This window comes from Oryctolagus cuniculus, chromosome 6 (genome assembly GCF_964237555.1).
Source record: "Oryctolagus cuniculus chromosome 6, mOryCun1.1, whole genome shotgun sequence".
NCBI classification, from domain to species: domain Eukaryota; kingdom Metazoa; phylum Chordata; class Mammalia; order Lagomorpha; family Leporidae; genus Oryctolagus; species Oryctolagus cuniculus.
Genome location: NC_091437.1, coordinates 86,168,058 through 86,194,586, shown reverse-complemented (window position 1 = coordinate 86,194,586; position 26,529 = coordinate 86,168,058). Strand labels below are relative to the sequence as shown.

The window sequence follows — 26,529 nt, the reverse complement described above, 5'->3', positions numbered from 1 at the left end:
GCCAAAAATTACAGAAAGGAAAAGCCTAGAATTAATGAGGAAACAGGAACACGATGGAATGGAAGGCATGATGATACTTCTCTGAGAATCATTTTGTGTACAGTTCTGACTTCGGAAGCATGTTAATATTCCATAAACTTGAAAGAAGAAAACTAAAAAAAAAATTGACAAGGGGGGCTGGTGAAAATAGAAAATAAATACAAACAGCAACCAATGGACCATCTGTAACAAAATCACACTGGTGGGGAAGAACCAATTGACAGAAATTTTGAACAAGTATTTAGCCTGTATTCCCTCAAACTATAGACAAAAAGTTTCAAATACAGGTTTCCATCCTCCCGCCCCACAGAAATACAAGCTGGTAAGTAATTCTGAAAGTACTGCTTGTACATTCCAGGAATGACCAAAAATATATTATGTATATAAAAAGAGCCAGATAATATATAAAAAAGACAAAAAATAAAAATGTTGGGAAAGATGTAGAGAAAAAGTATCCATTCTATACTTTGGTAGGAATACAAATTGTTGCAGCCATTATGGAGAATAGTCTGGAAGTTCCTCAGAAAACTAAAACTCAGCTATACCATCTCTGGGTATGTATCCAAAGGAAATGAAATTAAAGGGATCCCTGCACTCCCATGTTCACTGCCACACTGTTCATAATACCAAGACATGGAATCAACCTAGGTATCCACAGGTGGATAGATGAAGAAAGAAAATGTGGTCTAGATCCACAGCGAAATATTATTCAACCATAAAAAAGAATGAAGTCCTGATGCAGCAAAATGGAGAAATTAGAGGTCATTATATCAAGTGAGATAAACCAGACACAGAAAGATCAATCCTGCATTTCTCTCATATGTGGAAGCGTTCTTCTTAGGGGGAAAAGAGTCCATCTAGTAATCAGAGTGGAAAAGATGAGAGGACTGGGGTGGAGGGGAGATTGGATAATGGGTAACACAACACGGTGAAACAGAACAGCTTCCAGCGTTCTACCCACAGCACAATGAGGCAACTACAGTTCACAATGTATTTGGTACTGTACAAAGAAGAGGAGGAGAGGAGCTGGTGGATTCAAACACAGAGAAAAGGAAGTAGAAATACTAATTACTCGATTTGATCAGCTTATGCTGTATACATGTGTGGGAATATTGTATTGTGCCCCATAAAAATGTACAAAGATTACAGGTTAATAAAAGTTAAAAAATAAAAAAACCAAAAACTAAGACCTAGATTTTTTATAGTCAAAGAAGGGAATTATAATGGAAGTATCAATGAAGAGGCATCATTTCTGTTGTTAGCTAGTAGATATGGATAGGTATGTGTGTATCTACAATGAATAGATACAGGTGTGTAACTGTGTGTGTGCAATCATGCATACACATGTATGCTCATACTTCCCTATCCCTACTCATTAGGAGGGACTGGAAGAAGTGACTCCTCAACAGCAATGAGAACACCCAAAGCCCAAGTCTAAATGCCCTCCCACTAAAAACAACTAGCATTCCTCAGACAAATACCTCATTCCAAGACCAAAACAGGGAAATTACACCATGAGCCCAGAGCAGCCAGAAAGTAAGAAAAGACTCAATGAGTAGGGACACGGCAAAAGGACAGAGGAGCCTGCCTGAAGGGGCTCCCATTGGCCAAATCTGGGATAATGTGAACAAAGTAAATAACACTGTGGCCACAAAGAATTAAAAGCCAATGAATAAAAGGAGAACCCACAGGTCAAAACAGCCATAAATTAGCAAGTAGGCAAGTGGGTGAAGCTCTTGCTTACAGCAGAAACCCAACCAATAAATTTAGAATAAAGTTAGAATTAGTAAATCACTACTCTGCAACCATTACCATGCTTAGTAGTCTAAAGGGTCTTTCCAGAAGACATTCTTTACTTTCAAAGAAAAACAAAAATACAGTTAATGTGCAATTTTTCTGTAAATCTGAAATGATGTCAAAGCAAAAGGTTAACAGTAACTGTCAGTTTTACAAAAATGCTACTTCCCTCAGGTCTCCATAATGTTAGACAGGAACATTACTTTTAGAACTCGGATGACTGCAGGGAGAACTGATGCTCCAGGTGTGGCAGCCATCCGCAGCAGGAGCACTGCACCCTCCTCGGTAGTAGTCGGCCGGCTGGGGGCTGTGTTGAGGCACCTCAGACAACTGTGCCACACTGACTTGGATGCCTGTCTAGCAGTGCTTTTCTGTTTTTCTTTTCTCTCTCTCTCTCTTTTTTTTTTTTTTTTTTTGGGGCAGCCAAGAGTGGTAAATCTTCAAGAAAACTCTCCCCATCTCTGGCTTATTAATTTACCTCTTTCTCATCTATCTTTACACCACTCTCCTCCCAAGGCCATAGGAAATCGAGTCATCACTTAAATCCTGCTTGTGTAAACTCATGCTCTGATGACAAAATGATGACAGCTGACATTTACTGGGCTTTTTTTTTTTTTTAATGTCAAACTGTATTTCATTGAACTCACATGATAACACTGATAAAGATTTCTTTATCTCTTTACTTGGTAAAAAGCTTTGTTCAAAACTTCTAATGTGGATCAGTTTATTAATACAGGGCCAACAAAGGAGAGCGACAGAAAGACCAAGGCATTTGATGCTTTCAGTTTCCAGGGGAGCACAATTTTTCTTAGGCTGTTTTTACAGCAACTCACAAAAGCCTCCTTTTAAAAGCCCTAGAATTTATTGATATGGTGCTTTGTGTTAAAATGGGCAATGTTTACATAATCAACAAATGCTTTTGTCCTTTTCTGTGATTGTTCCTTAGGTTAGACAGTGGCCTCAGCCTTCTTCAACTGCACTCTACTGATCACCACCAACTGGGCGTGGACCAGGTGCACCATGTACGGGCACAGCACAGCAACATGGAGGGCAAGAGCTTGCTGCCTTCTTCAATTCAGTTTTTACAGTTATGCAATTCAAACCAACTAAACAAATATCAGAAGCCAATAAACAAAAACAGTTAAAGCCATAGCCAGCTGTACTTTAAAACCTAAGTGATATCATGATCCTCTAGTCTCCCAACTGGGGTGGGGAATGTCTACCTTGTGGGCCGTATGAGACCCATGAAAAATCATTTATTTGGTTGGTCTGGCCCTCCAAGGTAACCTCAGGCAGGACTTGAAATCCAGTAAATCGACAGCAGAGTTATTTTTAAGTAGATAATTTTGTATGGCCCCTAAATGATGTTATAGATAGCCAAATGGCCCGTGGCTGAAGAAAGGTCCCCAACGCCAGTTAGAGCCTTTGTCCCATGACAGAGTTCACACTCAAACGTATAAGTATGCACAGGTGAGGGAGAGTGAAATTCACTTTCAGAAGATAGGCAAGAATTACTTTACACATTTTTCTATCATTGCAGAAGTTTTATTCCCTCTAAAAAGAACTTCTTAGTTGTAGATGAAAGTCAACTTTTATACTAATTATGCACGCTCCAGAAAAATAAAAATCATAAAATATCAGATATAACAGAAGGGAACAGTCTTCTAGACAATAAGTAAATCATCCTGAAGTTTCCCAATTTTTGAAAAATACCTATTTAGTACTTTGAAAATAAATCCTCCTCATTTAAAAAAAAATCACAATTTACTTACAAGTTTTTGTATTTCACATAGAATTCTTCAACTTCTACCTCCTCTCCAGATTCCTTCTGAAACAAAAGACATTTTCAGACATATACTCCAAGATTTCAAAGTAATGCTTTCCTCTCACATGAGCACAGACCAGGCCAGGAAGAGCAGCAGAGGATCCTCCCGTGAAGATGTGCCTGCTGCGAGCTGTGGGGCGCCGTGGGATGCAGACTGACGTGCTCAGACCCATGCACGCTACTCTGCTCGACGTGCTGGAGTTTCTCAGACATGAATCATTTTAACTCCTCCCTAACCACACGCAGCTTCATTCACAACAACCTGACCCCAAATCTGGCATTCTGCCAAACCCACAGTGTTAAGTAGACGCCAAGTGTACCATTTTCTCAGGCAGCAGCCAATTAGCAACTGCTCTCCTGAATGCCATATGTATTATTTTTGGCTGCCTCATGGCAACTTTACATTGTGGGTTTTGTAATGTTTTAAAATATTTAAAAGACATTTATTTCTCCATATAGTTAATAACTCTAAACAAGAAACCATATAAAACTAAACCTTGTTCTTATGCTGTATAATTTCAGTGCATCACTATTCATAGTTTTAGTTTTACTCAATGGTACAATTAAAATCTCTCAGACAAGATGTCTCACATACAGAGCAGCCAAATAAAATTAACACTCCAAATACTACATCTAGGTGAGGTTAAAATTGTGATACATGCAGCCAAATCGGGAGTTTTCAGAGGCAAGATTATCTGTAACATTTCCCTTGACCCAACCTGCTGTGGTACATGCAGAGGAAATGCTCATACAATTTTGTAGCCTTTTTTCCCTTTTGGTATTAGGCTGTTAAACAAGTCATAATATGTAATTTTCTCCTGGAACATTTGATCAGATAAATCAGAGATGTAAAACATAAACACCACTTACAGATGTTTCAGGATTGCTTTTACATTCTTACAAGAACCCCCAAGTCTGCCTTGAGGGTCGTACATAGCTGCTAAGCCACCTCTGAGTTGCTTCGAAGAAAATTAAGGCAAGTAGGAACATGGCAGAAGACAAAAAAAGAGCGAAGACTTCCACTGGATAACAGACTGGCGTGTGTCTGCTCAAAGGCACCGCATTTCCTCTCCATCTCTAAGCTTCACTCTTGTCAAGGATCGTGAACTTACACTTTCCTTTGAAACTCTCACCTTTATCTGGTAAACCAGAATTTTACCCAGCTTTTTCACCTGTCCAGTGACCCCAACAAAAAGACTGGATGTCCAGGAGTGTGGTTAACACTTATTCATATCTGGTTGTGCCCTAATCGATCTATGAAAGATGATAACTATACGGCAGCTTTTAAACCAGTTATTCTGAATACCACCCATGTCACAAACTTTCAGATATCCAAAATGAAAAGGAAAAATTCTGAATGTCTTCAAGGGCTAGCAATATAAACCCAGAATTCATCTACGGGTAACTTTTTATCAGTTTAGGTGACAACCCATCCGAGACTCACCTCACTTTTTCCTAGCCCTGATATTTCCCCACTCTACTGTCATTTCCACATATATTATCCTCCTATAGAACTGGAGATTCCAGGTGAAGAAAGATTAGCTAGTAGGTACCCAAGGACAACGGAAAGCAAGGATGACGCTAGACATTTTGGCATTTCTCACAGCATTTCATGAAACCCAAACCTAGAAGAGAACTCAAATGTCAGGGCGCAAATACTAACCATATTTCTTTCAGTTCCCAAGGAGTTTTGCAGGATTATTTATCTTTGAGTTAGTTAACAAGACTAGGCTTATCATTTCTGTGCGCTATTATTTCTTTCTCTCTGATCTCTCCCTCCACGCTGTTCTGTCTCACTCTGAATGTAGTGACATTCCATAATTCTGGTGGACACCAAAGCACACAGGATCAAATCTTGAACAGTGGATATAAAGCTTCCATTCTGTCTGAATTCTGTTCCCAGAAAGCTCTGACTCTTATAGCCACCTACCTGTCTCCAGCTCTCATTAATACCAATTTTCTTGTCATGATCAGCTGTTCCTCAGGGACCCTGCCATAAAGATGCCTAACAAGAGGGTCTAGAGCTATCTCAAGGAACCAAGAAGGTTCTGAGACCCCATTCAGCAGTGCCTGGGTCTGGTGCAGAATTGTCCCAGGCCCTATGTCCTTTGGATGTTGCAAAGTAGAACACTGCGCTTTGAGGAACTAGCACACATACTGGATCACCACCTTCCTACCCGAAGCACTATCAACAGAGCTGGTCTTCACCCCTCCTTTCATAGGAACATAACCATGCTAACCGCTTTTGTTCTACTGATAGTAAAACAATTGCTAAAAGTACATGAATCCACAAGCCCTGAGGAGTACCATTTTAATTATTCACCAAGTGGCAATCTGACCAGCCTCAAAGGTAACAGCTTGAAACAACCCCAACCCCCACCCTAGCCAAATTATCAGAAATCAATCTGTCATGGACATGGCACATCTAATGAACAACTGAGTGAATGCACTGTTTACACACCCCACACTCAAATTAATTTCTTGGACAGCTACACTTGAGAGTCCTCTAAGTACTTTTTATGTGTTCAATAGAAGATTTCTAAGAAAAGTATGTAACTTTTCATTAGACAATACAACTAGTTCAGGCAATCCTTATTATTCAAGTGAAACTTACAGTTCCAAAATTACTAAACCATAATTGTCCTATTGTTCATAAGAATCAGAAAGCTCTGGCCACCTGGCAACAAATGACAATCCTACAGTGTCAAAGAGGGATGACCCTGCCTAAGCATGTTATTACTGAACTAGGCAGCAACACTGGACAGAAAAGGCTAGGCACAACCTCCTGTCTACACTCCTAGAGATACCAAATGACAGTGCACCTAGGGAAAAAACAGATACAATACTGAATACAATTAAGAGTTTTGCCTTCGGGCTGGCACCGTGGCTCACTAGGCTAATCCTCCGCCTTGCGGCGCCGGCACACCGGGTTCTAGTCCCGGTCGGGGCGCCGGATTCTGTCCCGGTTGCCCCTCTTCCAGGCCAGCTCTCTGCTGTGGCCTGGGAAGGCAGTGGAGGATGGTCCAAGTCCTTGGGCCCTGCACCCGCATGGGAGACCAGGAGAAGCACCTGGCTCCTAGCTTCAGATCAGCGCGATGCGCTGGCCGCAGCGTGCTGGCCGCGGCGGCCATTGGAGGGTGAACCAACAGCAAAAAGGAAGACCTTTCTCTCTGTCTCTCTCTCTCACTGTCCACTCTGTATGTCAAAAAAAAAAAAAAAAGAAGAAGAGTTTGGCCTTCTTTATACTCTTTTCTAAACGGAGTTCAGCCAAAGAAAACTAAAACAAACACCCTGGGATCTAAAATGAAAAATTATAGGGAATATAGTTAGAGAGTTCACTTTTAAAATATTTCTGACCTTCTGATACAAAAGCGATTTAAACTCTTCTCCAAAGATGAGTGGTTCAAAGCAGAAAGGGCTACAGAATGACTAAATATGGAAAACAAAGAATTAACCTTTATAATCATTTTATAATCCATTCATATATCTACCTCAAAACTCAAAACTAGTACCTACTATGCCCATTTCACAGGGTCCCATGCACATTACCCTGGGTTAGAACAACACAAATGCCCCAGCCATCCCTATTTATACATAACATGAGGTCTGAATTAGGGAGGCTCTGTCAGAGGAGTTCTGTGAGTCTGCACAACTCCATCACAGTGGATCATTATCCTTCTTAGTCCACAGTGACGAGGTCAAGTGACTCTGAACAACACAGTCCCCACTGTGGGTCAGTACTGTGCAGAGGAGGTCTTGAGAGTGCTGCCAGAGGGAGATACAGATACTTTCTCCCTACCAACTCTTAAATTATTCATGGTAATAGGAAACAGACCAGCAGGCATAGCCAGAATCCACAGAAAAATCTCGAATTTCCTTTTGTTTCCATGTGCAACACTTTGCTCCAATGTTATTAAAGCTGATAACGAAAGTAACTACTTTGAGAGCAGTAGTCGAGTTAAAAAGTTAGCACCAAGCACCAATGTTTAATGTTTAGTGCCTCCCAGTTAGGAATATTCCATTCCAAATGTCATGCTATGCTATTACTGCTGCTTAAGGAATACAAGGATTGGATAAGCAATGCAATCTGACGTACATCTCTTTGCTACTTTAAATCACACCTCAAAGTGTACCTCCCCTTCTAGAGAAACTTTTCCACAAATCTCCATCCTCAAACTCACCTCTCAACAAATGTTCTACCCTCCGACACCGAGTGGTTTTTAATCTTCTATGACAAGTTAACCTGGGCATCAGTACATGGTAACAATACATATTCCTAAACCATGGGCACCTATCTTTAAAGGGCACAAAGGTGGGGTTGTAGGGGGACAAAACAGAAAGCGAAGGCAATGTCTTAAATAATGCATAGTCTAAGTAGCTCTGAATAATGGAGCTAATTATCATTTGCAACCCCCAGACCTGCTGAGTATGCCTGCTGAAGTACTATCAACTGAATGAAAATTAGTACAGTCCATCCAAACGACATGCTATTTACTCAAACAAGTCACTTCAATTTAGTGAAGGGGATTACTCTTTAAAGCATGTCAAGTATTTAAATTTTACCATATACCTACAATTCACAAATTTATAGTTCGGAAGCCATTAGTAGGACAAAAATGCAATCCTTCTAATGAATTAAATAGTGCTCATTTCTGCTTGAACAGGTGGGAAATTTGGAGGAGATTTTTATCATTTAATATAGAGAGGAAATCTTCACTTTCAAAAAAGTTGCAGGGTAACCACTCCATACACTACCAACACCTTCAGTCTGAAAATATCTTTACAGGTTGCTCCTGATTATCTTCATATGAACTGGGTTGTATATCCTGATAAAATCCCATGACCTGAGTCACACATTAGAAAAGCAAACAGTATTGAAAAGGAGGTATAAGGAAATTTACTGCCAGTGCAATAACATTTTCAAGGGTCTCTTGATATCAGTATTTGAATAGTAAAGGTTTCCCTGTTTGATAAGTCTGAGATCTCACTTTAAATCCCATAATTCCTCCATTCCTCATCTTCCTCACTGGGAAGCTACACTTTGTGTATATTTTACTAAAAATATTTATTTTACAAGTTAAACATGAAACTGCATTTCCACCCACTCCTTCAAATAAAAAGAATGAACTGTGGGTTTGACAAAGATCTGAACTGAGAGACAGACACCTGTATCTAAAGGTGACAAGAAAGACTTTCCAGAGACACTAAGAGTTACCTGTTGGAATATGTAAATGCCCTGGATGTCCATGCAATTATTTTAACTAAACAAAGCATTTTCTACTCTGGGCAATGAAGCAGGTAGTTGGAATGAAAAGGGGAGTTTCCCTAAGTAACAGAAAACATTGTCACTGTAATTTTTGGTTATCAGGCTAGTGACAGTATTTACAGCTCACTTTTGCAGATTAATAGAAACTTTGAATAACTTTGAAGAGTAAGTCATATAAACTTCAAAAATTACAATGAAAACAGCGCTATGTTTCATCTTTGCCTTGGCAATGTCTATTGGTATTTCAGTTGTACATGAAAAATTTTCATAAAACACACAAGAGCACATTGATTTGCTAAAATGATAGAGAACTTCCATCCTATCATGGAAGACTGGGATAACCTTCCTAAGAGAAATGAGAGGTAAGTTCACATTGATAATTTTTATGAATTTGATTTTTTAAAAACAGGCAGCTATAACTGAAAGTCCTGGAGACTCTTGGTTTTGTTGCCTACTCAGTATAATAAAGCATTGACTGCTTGGTATATTTTTATTTCACTTGGAACTAAATATTCTAAAGATTTTAACTGGACTGATAAATGAAACAAGACTAGAAATACTACCGTAAGTTGTATTTTTACAACAGCAGGATTTCTAAAGAAAACTATAAAGCCAATAATCCTATCAGAGTCGTACGGATCTCACAGACTTTGATCACTCCAAAAGGTGCTTACCTGCTTTTTGACTGAACGACTGCTCATGATTTTTTCTACCACTGGGCCTTCTGCATCAACAGATTCCTAAAAAACACAAGTCATATGAATCCACCCACTCAGAAAATAGTTCATTTTAAGCTATACAAGCAAGAAACCATTCCCCTTTGCCACTGCCTCCCTATGCCTTCAATCACCAGGTACAAAGTTACCAGTGGGAAATACAACTGAAAAGAACAAAATTTTCATTCTACAGAAAGGTAAAAGATCTGTGCACATCATTTTATGATTATGTGGTTTAATTACATAGACTAGCATGGATCCCTGAAGCCAGAGAGCATTCAGTAACTCCAGCTGCCAAGAGAAAAGAATCTCTGCATGACAGCCGTCAAAAATGTAACTTTTCCTCATCTATGCCCATGGGGTAAATACACTCGTCATTCTGTTATTGTAGGCAGCTTTTATCTATGGAGGTCACACAAAATGTTACATAACCAACATAGAACAAATTACCAAATAAAACACAAAACTGCATTTAATATACTTTTCAATGGGTTACCAGTTTGTTAACTGAAGTACAGTAATATTAAGAAAAAAGCATTATCTTAAAAAAGATCTTTACAATAATCAATCCTACATTACCACCCATATTTTATACAAACTATTTTATCCATCATTTACATTGCACAGAGAATAAAGTATGCCCTGCTGGGTACTACAAGGCAGTAATTTCATAAAGGGGTTCTGACGGTGCCTAACAGCAGGAGACAAGCTTAAGTGGTTTATTAAAGTCCCACAAGCTACAGCACTGAATTCTCAGAGGTAAATTCAGCTTCCTTGTATTCCAGCTCTGACTATTCCTCAGCATAGACCATTAATTCTCCAAAATTGTGTCAAATTACATATCACAGGCATGTATAAAAATAAATTCCAGTGAACAGGGCTTTTTAAAAGATACTACTAAACAACTAATTCCCCATAGTGCATTAGCCAACATCCTATGAATGTTCCTCTGCTGGAAGTCCAATGTGTCCACCGAACTTCCTGGATTCCAGCTATAAACCTTCCCGTGCATCTCTGAAACGCACATGTGAATCCTGGAACGCCAGCCACTAACCTGCTGCTCTGACTGTGAAGTGTTGGAAGGGGAGTCTCTCCCAGCAGCATCTGCATCATCTGCCTCCTCATCAGAAATCTTGAACTCCAAGTCTTCAGTGTAGCGCTTTCTCTTCACCTGCCTACTGGACCGTCTCTTCTAAAACAAAAATCCAACAAAGCTGGGGGTTTAAAACACAATCACTGATACTATAATGGCTCAGAAGGGTAAAGTGTATTTTTAAAAAAACTGATCTTAAAGAAAAGCTGATAATTTAATGATATAAAAATCACATCAACAGATCATTGCAGCAACAAAGATAACAGAAAACTAGGAAATGCAGAGTCTGATGCCAGGGAGAGCTGTCACTCTAACACTCCCAGCTACGTGTCCTTCATTTTCAGGACTGGAAATAACAACAACTTTTGTTTCTAACTCAGCCAGGGTGTCTGTCAAAAGTGATGGCAACATTAGAGCTAAGTAAGGGTTCTACAGGGGTTCACAATATTATTTGCTTTACTTTTTCTATGCTTCAAAACTTTTCCCATAAAAAGTCTAAAAAAGTAAATGCATTAGAAGATAGTTTGTAAGTTACAAATGTCTATAAAAATGTTGTCATAAACTTACCCAAGATACCCATTATATTTCAGAAGGTCACTTAAATAAAAGGTTTTGTATTCTAATTTGGGTCCTGAAAGAATTGTTTGGAAAAGGATTGAAGAAATGAAGGGCTGAATCAGTCATAATGATTGACTTTCAAAAAGTAATTTTACTTTTTTTAATTTAAAATTTTTAACATGCTGGTTAAAATGAAAAAGACTGATAATAGCTAGCAACAGTATAATCATTGGCAAAATAGGTCTTCTCATAGTCTTATGGTCAAACTATAACACAGTCCAGTCTTTGCAGGACGATGTGGTCCTGTCTATCAAAAACTAAACCATGGCAATCCTTTGCCTAAGCAATTCTACTTCCAGGAAGCTACACACCTGGAACTACCTGCAAGATAAATCGTTAAGCAGAAAGAAAAACAAATCACACAACAGTAAATAGTGTGTGATTCTACTCAAGATAAATAAAACATTTTGTGTATTTATTTGGTTGTGTGGGTCATCAACATATAAACTTCTTAAGATAAGGAAACTGTCTTGTTCATTTCCATATGCCTCAATGAATACCTGCTCAAAACAGAAATATATATGTGTGTATGCTTTCAACATCAGGAAAAAAATCTGAAAAGACACACACAGATTTTAAATAGCTATTAATTCTGGGGCGAGAAATAAATGGAGCACAACACGAGGCTTTACTTTTTTGTTCAAAATAACTCTACATTGTTTGACCTTTTAACAAAGAAATGTCTTTGAATGTTAATTAAAAATGTGCAGAAATAACCTTTCCATTATTATATCTGATAAAATCTGAGTTTGAAAATGACACATGTAAGTTTTAAATTGCTAATGCAAGAATATTACAACTTAGTGAGTTTCCAAAGCCCATGGAAGAAATACAAAGAATACTGAGACAAGTAACACTTTTATATAAACTTTTTCCTAAGAATTATGAAATACTGGGACAGTGAGGCAGAGAGGAGTAAAACCACCATTGTGTGCTCCAAAGGCAGAACAGACACGGATACCTCTCAAGTCAGAACTAACTCAATCCCATCACTTTCCCCAAAGAGTGAGACTGATTTTTATCTTATTAGTTTGTGTTCTCTTTGCTCTCAAAAAGTGATCTGAGACAGTCCATGACACAAACGCAAAGACTACACAGTTATAACTGCAGAGGCACAAAGCAATTTTCTGATTCAAGACCATCGGGGTAATTTTTACTAACGGACTTCTTAGTGGCTTAGGCCAGGAGCGATGACCTGAAGGAGAGGTTCCTCCTCAGATCCTCCTCTCCAGGACAAAGCTTCAGAACTGCCAAGAAAATCAACCCCAGGTCAAGGCAGTGCAGAAACCAGTAGTGTTCTGCTCTCTGGAATTCTTCCCCACATCACAGGAGACAGTTTGACCTCATGAGCCCTGTCTGAACTAGCACTGACTCCTATGTGACCTTGGGTGAGTTATTTTGTGGACCTCAGTGTCCTGGTCTGTAAAATGGGGTTAATGACAGTAATGACCTCAGACAAATACTGTGAAGATCACATAAGGGAATTCATTGGAAGCATTGCAAAATGCAATTAGAAGGATTAAAGTTATCATTACTCAGCGCCAGCTTTCCAAAGAAAAATGGCCCAGTTACTGTGCACAGCTTCCCTTCCCTCTTCCCAAGGCTGACCTACTTCCTGCTGCTCTAGTGCCCACTTTGCCATTCCTCACTTCTAGGCCATCAATTTCTTTAAGCCATAAAAGGCCATTACCAAGAACAATGTTTTAATTTTGCAAAATTTAGCACAGTATCTGTATTTCATTTGATATGTCAATTTAACTAAATTGAAATGGAGTAATTTATATTTCCATCTTTATGCCATTACCATAAAGAGGAATGTGCTGCTAATGATCCATCTGTGATGTTTTACCAGGTTTCCATGCTTGAGGCCACACTGTCACAGCATTCTTCCAACATAAGTGACTGGAGAGAGTCTAAGACAATTCCACTTTACACTAAATCCCACTCTGATATTCAAGAGACATTCCAGTAAACAAGGGGGCTTTTCTTCTTTAAAACAGAAATTATGTACTGGTGAAATACAAAATACAACTAGAATTCAATTTTCTGAAATTCTGCAATATTAAATGGTTATTCTACTCTCCACATAATAATTGATCATAAAGTCATTTATTTTGGGTATCAAGGCTCCTTTAACAATTTCCTAATGTAAAGTTAAATGATTTACTATATGCTTCTATTATGACCTGTTAAACTATTATTACCTGAAAAGATTTTGTGGATGGAAAGGAAATATAGGAATTGCATTTAAGGGGCTGGTGCAGAGGCATAACAGGTAAAGCCACCGCCTGCAGTGCCAGCATCCCATACAGGCACCGGTTCAAGTCCCAGCTGCTCGTCTTATGATCCAGCTCTCTGCTATGGCCTGAGAAAGCAGTAGAGGATGGCCAAAGTCCTTGGGCCCCTGCACCCTTGTGGGAGACCTGGAAAAAGTTCCCGGCTCCCGACTTTAGATTGGCCCGGCACCAGCTGTTTCGGCTATTTGGGGAGTGAACCAGTAGATGGAAGACCTCTCTCTCTCTGGCTCTGCCTCTGCCTCTGCCTCTCTGTAACTCTGCCTTTCAAATAAAAACAAGTAAATCTTAAAAAAAAAAAAAAAAAAAAAGAATTTCATTTAAATCATAACTCAAAACTTTTGAACTGATACTAAAATAAGAAGTCAAGTTTTTAAAACTGAATTGCTGGCCGGTGCCGCGGCTCAATAGGCTAATCCTCCGCCTAGTGGCGCCGGCACACCAGGTTCTAGTCCTGGTTGGGGCGCCGGATTCTGTCCCGGTTGCCCCTCTTCCAGGCCAGCTCTCTGCTGTGGACAGGGAGTGCAGTGGAGGATAGCCCAAGTGCTTGGGCCCTGCACCCGCATGGGAGACCAGGAGTAGCACCTGGCTCCTGCCTTCGGATCAGTGTGGTGCGCCGGCTGCAGCAGCCATTGGGGTGTGAACCAACGGCAAAGGAAGACCTTTCTCTCTGTCTCTCTCTCACTATCCACTCTGCCTGTCCAAAAAAAAAAAAAAAAAAAAAAAAAAAAACTGAATTGCTTTAGAAAAAGATACCTATAGTTAAAACAGTATACAGAATAGAAAATTGATCTCACTGTTCTAATACCCTGTGACACAATTTTGAGTTCGTTACAATTATATGACATTTACTTTAGTAAATCAATCATAAAAGTCAAGGATGTTAATTCTAAACCCTTCATGCATTTGTTACAGGAAGAAACATAATAAACAACCGGCCAGCATCACTTCCTGTGTCAGAGATAGCAAGAAAGCGTTGCCTTCAAAGTCAGGTCTCCTTTGTGGTTGCTTATTTTAGGTACTGAACCCATAACAGTCAACCACCAGCCAATTAGAAAGGATGTACTAATGCTCATTTATAGCAATTTCATTTTTCTATAGTGAAATGCAAAAGAAAAAAATCAAAACACTAGTATTTCATAAAATCCAATGAATTTGAATTAATACAAAGAACACTTTTTTTTTTTTTAAACAGCAGCAGTTATTGTAAAAGAAAACAATTCTCTTGGTTAATATGAATACATCTTAACCATGGTCCAAATACTGCAGTCCTATAGGTCCTACTTCAAGCAAACACAAATCAGGAAAAAACACTCTTAAGGACAAAAACAAAATTCCAAATTGTTCAAATGATTTAGTTCAAAATCCCTAAGCAATTTAAAAAAGATATATACTTACCTTCCCAGTATCTTTCTACTTACATACAAAATAAAAGGAAATTATATAATTAACCCACACTGTTAGTTGTACAACCAAATCAAAACAAAACACAACACACCCAGTCACACTCCCTCTCCTTCCTTTTCCCCCCTTCTCAGTCTTTAGCTTAGGTCTTTCTGTGAGGTTATAGCTATTACGGAGTTCTACTAAAATAAACACACACATATACACACTCACACCCCAAAACTATCTGAAATTCAACAGAACAGAGGAACAGATTGCAAATCTTTCGATCCTAGTTGGTAGGGATACAGGAAGAGTCCTGAGCATGCAGTAAGCTCCTAGAGGCTGGCCTCCTATTCCAGTAGAACTCCCGGGTAACTGCTCCCTGATAACTTAGATGTCATTCACACAAGTTACATTCCCAGCCGTCCCAGCAGACCATGCTGGCACGCTTCCAGGGAACCTAACGGGGAAATAATTTTTAACTGTCACGTGTAAGGGTCCCTCGCAGTACAATCAGTGAAGGCAGTATGCTTTACAGACAGAACCCAAATTCCTGGTAGGTATTTCAGGGCTAGTTTTTTAACTCATTTCTATAAAATTCTCCAAATGTCAGGAGAAGCTAGCATTGGGAAATTCTACATCGTCACCATTGAGAAAGCCACTGACTTGTTCAGAGAAACTTCAGTGTTACCTGAATATACCTCAGCTCTGACCATCAGGTGTCAGAAACTCTTTCAAGCTACATATTACAGTTTGCTTTTTTATTCAAAAACATAAAAATAAAACTGACAATCAAACTTAACAGAAATTTTAAAATATACATTGTACTTTAAATGAACCAATATACTGATATATTAACCAATATGTTAATGATAACACACATAAAAAGTAAAATATGCATTTTTGGAAATAAATGAAGGTTCTCTGTATCATGAATTATGGAGTCAAAGATGGCAAAAACCAAGCAGCTCTGGTCAGGAGTTTAACTTGCCGTTGGCACACCCAGATTTTATCACTATGGATATAATGTTCCCAATAACAATACAGACATCTCAACAGCATCTCTACAACAATGATAGGGGAGGTCTGGTGAACTCTACATGGGGTTTGGGTTACCCATGCTAAATAACCAAGGCGCAGGGATCAGAACAATGGTATTACCTGAACACCTGGGTCCTCATCTTCTTCAGGAGGAGGAGATGGTGGGGGCGTTTTGTCTAAGTCTGAATTTTCAGAACCTTCTGTTTTTCCCTTGTTGACCTTTTTCTTCAAAGCACTTGCTTCTGAATCAGGTTTCTTATTACTAGAATTCAAAGTGGATCACTTAGTGTTCACTTTTTAATGTGGTTTTCCACACGTCCCCATACTTTATTTTCCCACATTAGTATTCCTAAAATATCAATGACAGTTGATGAACTAACACATGTTGGGCATTTATAGTAAAATGGCACTCTCAATTAAGTTTTTAGGGTGAAACTATATACTGATGACCTTTAGCAAGTATCTGACCTAATTAAAAAGAAATTGCATGCAAAACCTCCCAATATCACACACAGTACATTTGTTCATTTATCAAAATCCCTGCTTATGCACCAAACTATAATGAAAAATCAGATTATGAATGAGTTTTGCTATCAAGTTTTTAAGGTACAGAACACTCTTTTTAAAGCTCGTGGACAACTGCAGCATAATGAGCATTTCTTTGTGTCTCTTGCAGATAGTTGTACATACTCCTATTCAAGTCCTCTTTTGACCAGGACTACTAGGTGTCCTCTTTTGTGCCATCCCATGACATTTTTGTACAATTATTATCTTTATAAAATATAACCAACATACAGCAACCTCCTGTTTTACCTAACTTCACTTGATATTATATCTGTCATTTAAAATAATATTTACTTTGATACTATACATTTTTAAAAATAATAATTAATCTTTTATTCAAAATGTTGGTCTCCGAAATACAAAAAAATATGGTAGGGTGAAACAATAATTCAAGTACATGTTCCACAGCATGTTTCTTGTTTCTGACAAATATTAATAAGACTTGTGTGCTATGAGACATAACATATGAATGAACTCTAAAAAATATTTTAAATTTACCTTTGTCTCTGGAACATTAACTTGACATTCTTCTAGAATATACTCTCAATGCTACCTTCCACTTCAATTTCCAAGCTAGTCACACAACTTTTCAGCACCAATTTTCTTTTCTTAATCAACATTGAGACTAATTTAACCTCAGTAATGATTACTTTTTATTATTTCTAGGGAACCTCAAATTCTATTAAATTTTGAAAAAAGATGTATTTCAAAAACATTTACTGACATTTGTAAATGCCCAGAAAAGTGTGCTGATAGAATGTAATTTAAACAGCATGGTTTAACCTCAGTACTACAAAAGAGGCCAAAATATCCGTATGCTTCTGAGTAAAGCATGTGCCACATAAAATATTTCAAATGAACTGATAATAATCACATCTGTAACATATATTTCAATTAATAAATAAAATATTTGATCCTCTTAAATGTGTTATTCTTAAATGCCCAGAGCCTGTTTCCATTTTGTTTTGTTAACATTTTAGTATAGTCAAGTAGCCACATAAGGAAATAACTTAAAACCACCCAAGTTTACAGCAAAGAGCAATTGAGTTTAAAGAGTTCTTTTTCATTCATTTTTTTTTCTAAAAGGCGGTGTGCTAAAAACTTTTAAGTCCTCAAAAGATCCACAGAAAGCATAATATTTTTTAAATAAAAAAAAATCCATACCAACAGTCCCTCATCCAACTGTCCTGGTGTTTACGCTACACATGGACAGAAGTCTCCCCTACTATGAGGCTCCATTTCCAGCATTTATTTCCGCTCTAACTGCCACAAATTATACAATACTACAGCTGAACACTGGGCCCCTTTCCTTTCATCTGCACGCCAAGAGCAATCAGATTACCCTGGTAACCAGCGGTCACATGACCAGCACCTGCTCTTTTGGCTGGATGCCACTGACTAAAGCCATCTGCTTCCCTCAATCAGCTTTCAAACATTCTCAACACCTGCGCTGCAGTGTTTTGTGGTTTCTTTTATCAAATCAGTGCAAAACTGCTTCCAAAACTTTACATATTTCTCAAATTTGTTTAAATCAGAGGTAAGCCTGTCAAAGAGTTGAACCATTGCCAGGTAAAGTGACTTGGCAGCTAGTGCTTTTCACGGTGACCTCTCTACCAGAAAGAAGAAGTACACTTTAATTTAGAGGGTTTGCCGGGCCCTGCACGCAATGTCCTACAGGAGTAAAAGGCTTACTGTCTGGAAGCCAACCGGAGCCCAGGTTTGAGGAAACATCAATTTGCTGAAGGAGAATTGCTAATGATTTTGCATCTGCCCTTCCCAAGAATGAACTGTAGGGAACCTCCAAGATGGCTGAAAGTCAGACAGGACCTCTCCAAATGCTTAGACAAAAAGCCTGCAGCCACAGAAAGCACTTACCCTAGATCTGATTACTGAAAGGTTTCTAACTCATCAGACTTGGCACTATTAATGCTCAGAGACAGCTAAGAATTTCTGTGCATCAATATACAAACTGAAGAACACCATAAGAAGTTCAAAAAAAAAAGGGGGGGGGGTAACAAAATTTTCAGTGTCCATGGACAGACACTACAATCAAGGATGAAACAAAATTAAACTAATTGGCCTTTGCTACTGTTTTTGGAATAAGCTAATTTAGATTTTTTCAACTAAGGTGTATTAAAACTGCTTTGACCCCCAAAAGAACAAAGTCAAAATTTTTCTTTTAATAAAGGAAGGTAATATAGTATGGTGGATAAGAGCATTGGTTTGAGTCAGACACACTTTAGTGCAAGTTCCAACTGTCATTTACAGCCTGTGACTGTCACTTAATTTCCCTGAGCCTCAGTTTTCTCATCTGTAAAGGTTTATAATTACACTTTCCTCCAAGATTCGTTAGGAGGTTTAAATGAGATAATGGAAGACGGCCAAGGCAGTGTCAGGCACAGATGGTTAACATTCACACACATCTGGAAGACAAGCAGTCAGGTCTGAGAAGTCTTTTATGGCCATGGCTCAGGCACACTTGGGCCAATCAATGGCAGACACTTAATAGGCAGGCCCTCACTTTCAGCAAGGATCACTTCATCTAAGCAACACAAATGGGAGAGAAATCCTTCATCAAAATTCCCAACCACCAACTAAAGGAATAAACAAGCAAACAGTCCCACAGTGCATTCTTCCCCTGATTCAGTTCAGACAGGTATCCTTTCATATCCAGGCTACTGTAATAGCCTCCCACTGCCACAAGTGTAGGCTACCGAGGATCCAACTAGTGGAGAAAGCAGAGTCCACACCCATACTCACTATTTAAATATGTAAGCTTCAAACTGGCTTCTTACAAGTCAAAGCCAAAACATGGCCATACATGCATTATTCTTCCAAATTATAACAAAAACCTGAATGTGCAAAGAGGCAAGCTCTTCCAAATGCAGGGGACAAGTTTATGTTGGTAATAAGTAACATCTCTCAAACCAACCCTCCGATAGTGAGGAGAAGGCTACTTGGCGCTGATATAGAAAGAACCTCAATGCACCCTAACAGCTCAGTGATGCTCACCCATGGGACTTAGCCAAGGCTGGCCACCACACATCACTGATAAGTGGAATCACCAGAAAAACTAGCCATGTGCTGGGAACACTTTCAACTTCCATCCTTGAAGAAGTCATGTCTGCCCTTATTCCCCTCCTGGACCTGCTCTGCCTCCTGCATTTCCCAGCTCAATGTCATGGTGATACCACCCAAACATTACTTGCAACCCATCTCCACATGTCACCAGAGTAACCAGCTGAAATGCAAGTCTGACTGGGTCATTCTTGTATAACATCCAAGATTCTCGGTATTGCTGGACAAGGCCCTCTGTAAGTTTTACAACGGGCAAGATCAGCTTTATTTTTCTACTCTCCTCACACCCTTTTTCTCCAGGCATAAAGAAATAACTTGCCAGAACAATCTACCTCTCCCCTTCCTAACACTTTTGTCCCAACCTACTCATCTTCAAGACTCAGCTTGGATACTGATCACTCATTTTTAAGAAGTGTTTTCTGACAATCACAATCTTGTTCCACATATATACCACACAATGAACTCCATAAAAGGGATATTTAAAACACAAAATTCAGTGTTAACATTACTGCAATGTATTAAAATTAAAGTCAAAGCCCTGTGTGTGTGTGTAGTCTTTCTCCAGCTATCCCATAAGTTTAAGAAGTTGAGGAACTGTGTCTTATTCATCTTTTTTCCTACTGCCTACTCAGGTGGATTACTTTTGCCAGGTGCTTCAAAATACCCTGGAAAGATGGAATTAAAAAGTTTATACTGAAGCAAAAATTTTGAAATCTATGCATAGAATGCATTCTTATGAACTTTGAAGACCCTCTATTATGCTAAACAGCATAAGTAATAACAACGAGTAAGTACACTATGTAGCTCTTACTCACCTAAGAAAACCCCAAATAGTGTCCTTCTTTATGATGAAATACCTACGAAGCCAGGTAAAATGGCACTAAATTATTACCAAAACATAGAAAACTTAGTGATTTTCAAAACCAATAGAACACCACCTACATGAAAATATTTCAAAAAAGTCATAAAAAATAAAATGAAAAGTTTATTCTGGTACAAAATAATTTTGAAATCCGTGCATAGGTTTTTCATGAATACTAATTGCATGAACTTTGGGAACCCTGTTTACTTCCCCCCCATAACACACAAATTCTTTTCCATGTCCTAATCTTCCTCTCCCATTACTGATGTAGTCAAGATACAGAACCATCCACTGACAGGGAGAGAGACTGAGACATGGAGCCATGCACTCCTGAGAGCAGCGAATGAGACACAAACCATGTACTCCCCTAAGGAAAGAGACTGAGACACAGAACTATCCATTCATGAGGATGGAAACTAAGACACAGGACCATGCACTCACAAGGATGGGACTGAGACACAGAACCAGCTACTACTCAAGCTGCGCAAGGCCTTGTGAGTTTGGAAAGAGAACATCTTTCCAGGGATGCTGCTGGAGTTGTGAATGACTTCTGTTCCTTTACTGGCTTTATATTTACAACCCATTAGGGGAATGAGGTTACGCTATTGGGCTGTTAGCTGTGCTCAGAGTACACAGCTAAGTGATTAAGGTCCAGAGTTCTGCTTTTACTCCTAATGTCATCAAAGTGTACATCATCTTTGTAAGAACTCTTAGAATGAAACATCAGGGAAACACAAACTTTGTATTCAGACAGTATTATTTATCACATGGAGGGACATTTAGGAAATACACCCTATGGAAGGACTCACTATCAGCTTATGACTGGGAGAGCCCATGAGGACAGGCTGAATGCTATTACTTCCCATGGGATTGGATAGACTCCTCTGAGTTAGAATACAGTATTGGTAATTGTTTTTGTTGAGAAAGAGTACTGGCTTTCTAAATAAGGCTTAATACAAATGTTCTGAACTTACTAGAAAATCAAGTAGCTGCCCTGGTTTATTACAAAATAAAAAGTAAACAGAGATTAGTATCAGCTTTAAGATCTAGAGGGCAGTTGTAGTGCAGCAGATTAAGCAGCCACCTGCAACTCTGGCAACAATACATGTCCCAGTTGATCCACTTCCAATCCAGCTCCCTGCTAATGTGCCTGGGAAAGCACTGGAAGATGGCTCAGGTGGGCCCCTGCCACCGACGTGGGAGACACAGATGGAGTTCCAGGCACCGTGGCTTCAGCTTGGCTTAGCCTTGGCCATTGTGGCCATTTGGTACTGGAGTAAACCAGCAAATGGAAGATCTCTGTCTTTCTCTGTAACTCAGTCTTTCAAATAAATAAATAAATCCTTAAAAAAATAAAAAAAAAGAAATATAACTCCTCAATACAGAGAAAATTTGGAAAGGAATGACATTGCAGAACCAAATGTGGTTAGAAGGATATGGTCGGTTAATGAAGACTGCTGGACAACAGGCCCTTGCTCTGGGATAAGTTAGACTTATCCCATCCTATTGTAGGAAAATTAACTCTGAAGCTGAAGATTCACCAGTTTCGTTTTCAGGGGATAGACTTTCCCCCAAATGTAAAAGTATAATCTTTTAGGAGAAAAAGGAAATGTACTGAACCATATTCTTATACTTCATGTGCAAAAAAGGCTTTTTAATTAAGAAGTAAACCTTAAAAATATGAGAGAGACACTTGTGGCACAGGATGCCACATGGGATGTGCTTGTGACATAATGCAACCTTAGTGGCTAAGATGCCAGCTAGGACACCCACTTCCCATATCAGAGAAGCTGGGTTAAAAACCCAGCCTCAGCTCCTGGTTCCAGCTTCCTCCCAGTGCAGACCCTGCAAAAAGGCAGCAGGGCTGGCTCAAGCAGTTGGGTCCCTGCTCCTCAAATGGGAGACCAACCACTGTGGATTTGGGGAGTAAACCTGCAGATGGGGGAGCTTGTTTTCTTTCTTTCTCTCTCTCTCTCTCTCTCCTCTCGCCCCCCTCAAATGAATAAATCTAAAAGATCTGGGCTATCGTAATAAAATGCACAGCTGGCAGTTAGGGTCAAAGGCTCAGAGCCAGTAGAGAAGAGCATGTAGCATCTCAAGAAACAGGATTTCCTCTAAGCCCTATCTATTTAATAAACATTTAAAACAATGAAAATTGAAAAAAAGTAAAAAACCCCACCAAAAAATTTTTGCGTAAAGTCCTAAGACTAAAATTGAACAGCAAACCTAGATTATGATAAAATACAGACCACAGAATAAACAGAATATACTAACAAGGAAAGAGATGAACTCTGAAAGGCCAACATCTTTACACCAAGACACCGGGCACTCCCTAGGCCAAGGCCCCAGGTGCTCAGTACACCACAAAAGTGTCTGCCATTCTGTAAACTACCCTGTACATCTTCGGTGTTCTGAATCCCCTGGCCTGGCACCCACATGTTTCACTCCAATCAGGTGTGTTGCCACCCCCATCTCCTAAAATGCACTCATAAATTCTTCACCTTACTCTTATAGTTGAGAAAAAGAGACAGGAAGAGTTCTGAGAGAAACACAGAGAAGAAGGAATTCTGTTTTACTTATGAACATACAATTTCAATGACAATTAACAGATTTCTTAAGTTCTTTGAAAGTCACTGAATAAAACACCTGTATGACAACAAATTCAACTTAAACTGCTACCTTAAGTAGCTATTATAGAATCAAGTACTCTCTTACTACACTAACTGTGCTGGGTTTTAACAAAGGAATAGCAAAAAAAAAAAAAAAAAAAAAAAAAATAGAGAAGATCCAGAAGTCCAACTCGCTTTCACTTAAATTGTGTATTTCTAGTTCAACATGCCTCGCCTTTGAACTTCATGATCAAATATCCCACAGATGTGGATCAGACAGGTTATGGTTTGGCCCCAAAATACAGCAGTCCTAGGACTGGAGCCAGTACCCCCTGGCTTGGGAGCGCATGTCTGAGTCCTGAAACCGGCACAAAGGCATCCTCACACTCCTCACCGAGAACTCCTCAGAGTCCAGCAGTGGCCGTATCCATCAGGCTTCTGAAACTTTTCCTGGTGAACATCTTCTGCTACTTGGGGTCATCCCAGGATAAGTTTAATTCTTCCATTAACAACTGGGACCCCATCTTTAGGATAGCTACAGTCTTGACTATCTTTTAAAATGACAATGCTACAAATAAAAAATAAATAAAAAGAGCACAGTAGAGAGCTTTTCTGAAAGAGCTGGATCCTCTTTTAATACTGAATATATTCTAGAGAAAAAACCTTTTGCTATGCAGGCAAGAACTATCATAGAAAATCTTCGAGTTATAGTCCTATGGATTGTTAAGATCTATCAGAAATACCACAGAAATATGTCAGCTAATATGTCATCTCATCACAGGAGCTCAACAGATGCTAGCCACTCCGGTTATGTGGGTTTTTCTGTCACTGTAATACAACATAAAGAATCAAACAAATTAGACATCTCAAAGCGGATGCAGAAAGCATGACTTGGACCCGTCTTTTACCACAGTAAACTCTTCCAAGTGCCAAGCTGCAGGGCACACACTTGACTATGTGTGCCACATTCTAAGATGCCACCTCGCTTCGTGCACATCTCCAGGATCCAGAAGGGGGAAAAGTAGGCGCAAATCTGGGAGTCGGCAACTCACTCCCTTAGTTCATAATGTTTTCTCTGACCTGTCTGTGTAACTAATAAACAAATGAGATGTTTTCTCCACCCACATTTCAATCAGGTGCTGTAATAGGATGAGAATTGGCTAGATCAAATGGTAAAACCACAAAGGGGTAAATACTTCTCACAGAAGAAGCCAAATTCCCCTGAAATTATATTGTTCATACAGAATTGAACACACAAAATTCTAATAGAAGTTTAAGACTGTTGCTTTTCTAATGTTTATTTTTAAAAAGTACCTTTTCTTTCATTCACACTCTGTTTCCATATTTAACATTTTAAAGTGAAGCCACACAGACTGCTATAAAAAAGTGGCTGAAGTGAAGCTTGGTATTTCAGATGACTGATGCTGTCTGTTCATGGCTTTTCCAGGGTGCTCAGTGAACTTGGGAGCCTTTGTCTAGGCAGAAGACAACCAGCAACAGGGTCCTTACCTATCAGGTGACAAACTTCACCTTTGCACAGAATTTCCTATTTTCCAAAGATTTTTCAAATAGATGGACATTTTTCAATTAAAAATAAAAAAGCAGCTTATGATTCCTTCTTTCTCTCACCTCTAACATCACAACCACTTCTGCCATGGCACACATGCTCCACCCTGAAATTCCACTTAACACAGACTTCAAAGGAGTGGGTCTCCAGAACAATCTCCCTTTAACATCCCACTGCTACTCGTGGCCTCCTCACCTCTCAACTCTCATTTGACGGGTGCGGTCAGAGTTGAAAGTGGGATCCACATCACCCTCTCCCACACAAACCAAAGTGGCAGCAGCAGGCCTTGCTTTGAAGTCCACTGCAGCTCACTGCATGAGCAGAAGTGAATTTCCAGCAGGCCCAGTGTGGTCCATACCTGCACCCAGCAGAACTTGCTCTCAAGGGTCAACTTTGTTAAGCATTCTCTTCCTCCAATGCCTAGAAACTGAACCACATGTTGTCAAAGACATCAGGATCGGAACTAACGACTCTCCTACTCTGCTCAGTTGATTTAAGTAGAGGGAGGCCATGGTGCACTCCTTACTGGTAATGGAAAGTCCCTGAGGTGCCTATAATGAAGGAATGAATTCCTTGACATATAAAAGACCCCAAAGTCCCTTTGTGAAGAGAAAATAAGCTTCGAGACTGCAGGAAAGGGGCACCTGGTCCCACTCTTGAGTCACAGAGATGGGGCAGAGGTCAGTGGGCAGTCACACGACACTCATGGATACTTTTTCTTCCTCATTCAATGCCAACGTGGAAAAGGTTCTCAAGTCCATTTTACAACCATACATTTATGAAATCTACATCCCCTTTCTCAGACACAGCATCCAAAATACTTGTCTTTCCACTTGTCCAATGTCTTGCATCAAGAATAAATCACCATGTGAGCAAAAGAAACAAAAAAAAGCAGTTGGCTTATTTTATTACCTATCTACGTATCTAACAGGAAGACATCTTTATTATCTGGGTTTTTTAAGATTTATTTATTTTGGAAGACTGACTTACAGGGAGAGGGAGAGACAGAGAGTGAGAGAAAGAAAAAGAGAGAAAGAGAGAAAGAGAGAGAGAGATCTTTCATCATTTGTTTTACTCGCCAAATGGCTGCAAAGGTCAGAGTTGGGCCAGATTGGAGCCAGGAACTTTCTCCGGGTCCACCAAGTGGGTGAAGGGACCCCAAGTACTTGGGCCATCTTCCACTGCTTTCCCAGGCACATTAGCAGAAAGCTGTATGGGAAGTGAAGCAGCCAGGCTCAAACCGGCACCCATATGGGATGCCGATGCTGCAGACAGCAGCTTAACCTGTTGTACCACAGTGCTGGCCCCATTATCTGGGTTTTTGCACCCGGTAGCAAAGCTGACTTAATGATTCACTTCATGTATAATCTCTATGGAGAAATTTTACATACACAAGAACATACAATAAAATACATATTAGCTTAACTGACTGAATATAAATATAAATATTTCTCAAGCAAATGCTGCTACTCTCTTAAATCATAATTGAGAAAAAAGTTATCTGAAAAGCTAAATTCCTCAGAAGAGAGCTGCTACACAAATATTAACTATTACTGATAATGATAATATATCTTGCAGAAAAGCATACCTTACATGTTTCTGGTACTTGTGCTTTTTTTTTTTTAAAAAAATGAGAATAAGTTTATTTTCCAATTTAAATAAAACTACATCTTTACTCTTAATTGAAAAATAATATTTTATTTTTCTGCTAAATCTAACACTAGGAAATAGAGCAAGTAGGAAAGAGAGCAAGGAACAGAATGTGTTCCTAGAA

The 26,529-nt window shown here is 39.2% G+C and overlaps 1 protein-coding gene across 7 annotated transcripts in view; it reads right to left on the bottom strand.

Annotated features, from left to right (window-relative positions):
• The window catches only part of CHD7 (chromodomain helicase DNA binding protein 7), a 130,670-nt gene that overhangs the window by 56,521 nt on the left and 47,620 nt on the right, over positions 1–26,529 (bottom strand). For 5 of the 7 annotated variants that reach the window (XM_051843757.2, XM_051843760.2, XM_051843758.2 and 2 more), the window contains 4 exons: positions 16,196–16,337; positions 10,698–10,835; positions 9,602–9,667; positions 3,609–3,664 (listed from right to left, as the gene is read on the bottom strand). In XM_051843757.2, the coding sequence (XP_051699717.2) occupies positions 3,609–3,664; positions 9,602–9,667; positions 10,698–10,835; positions 16,196–16,337 (402 nt within the window). The remainder of the gene's footprint in view (positions 1–3,608; positions 3,665–9,601; positions 9,668–10,697; positions 10,836–16,195; positions 16,338–26,529) is intronic. The other 2 variants (XM_051843759.2, XM_070075066.1) reach the window with 1 other exon arrangement.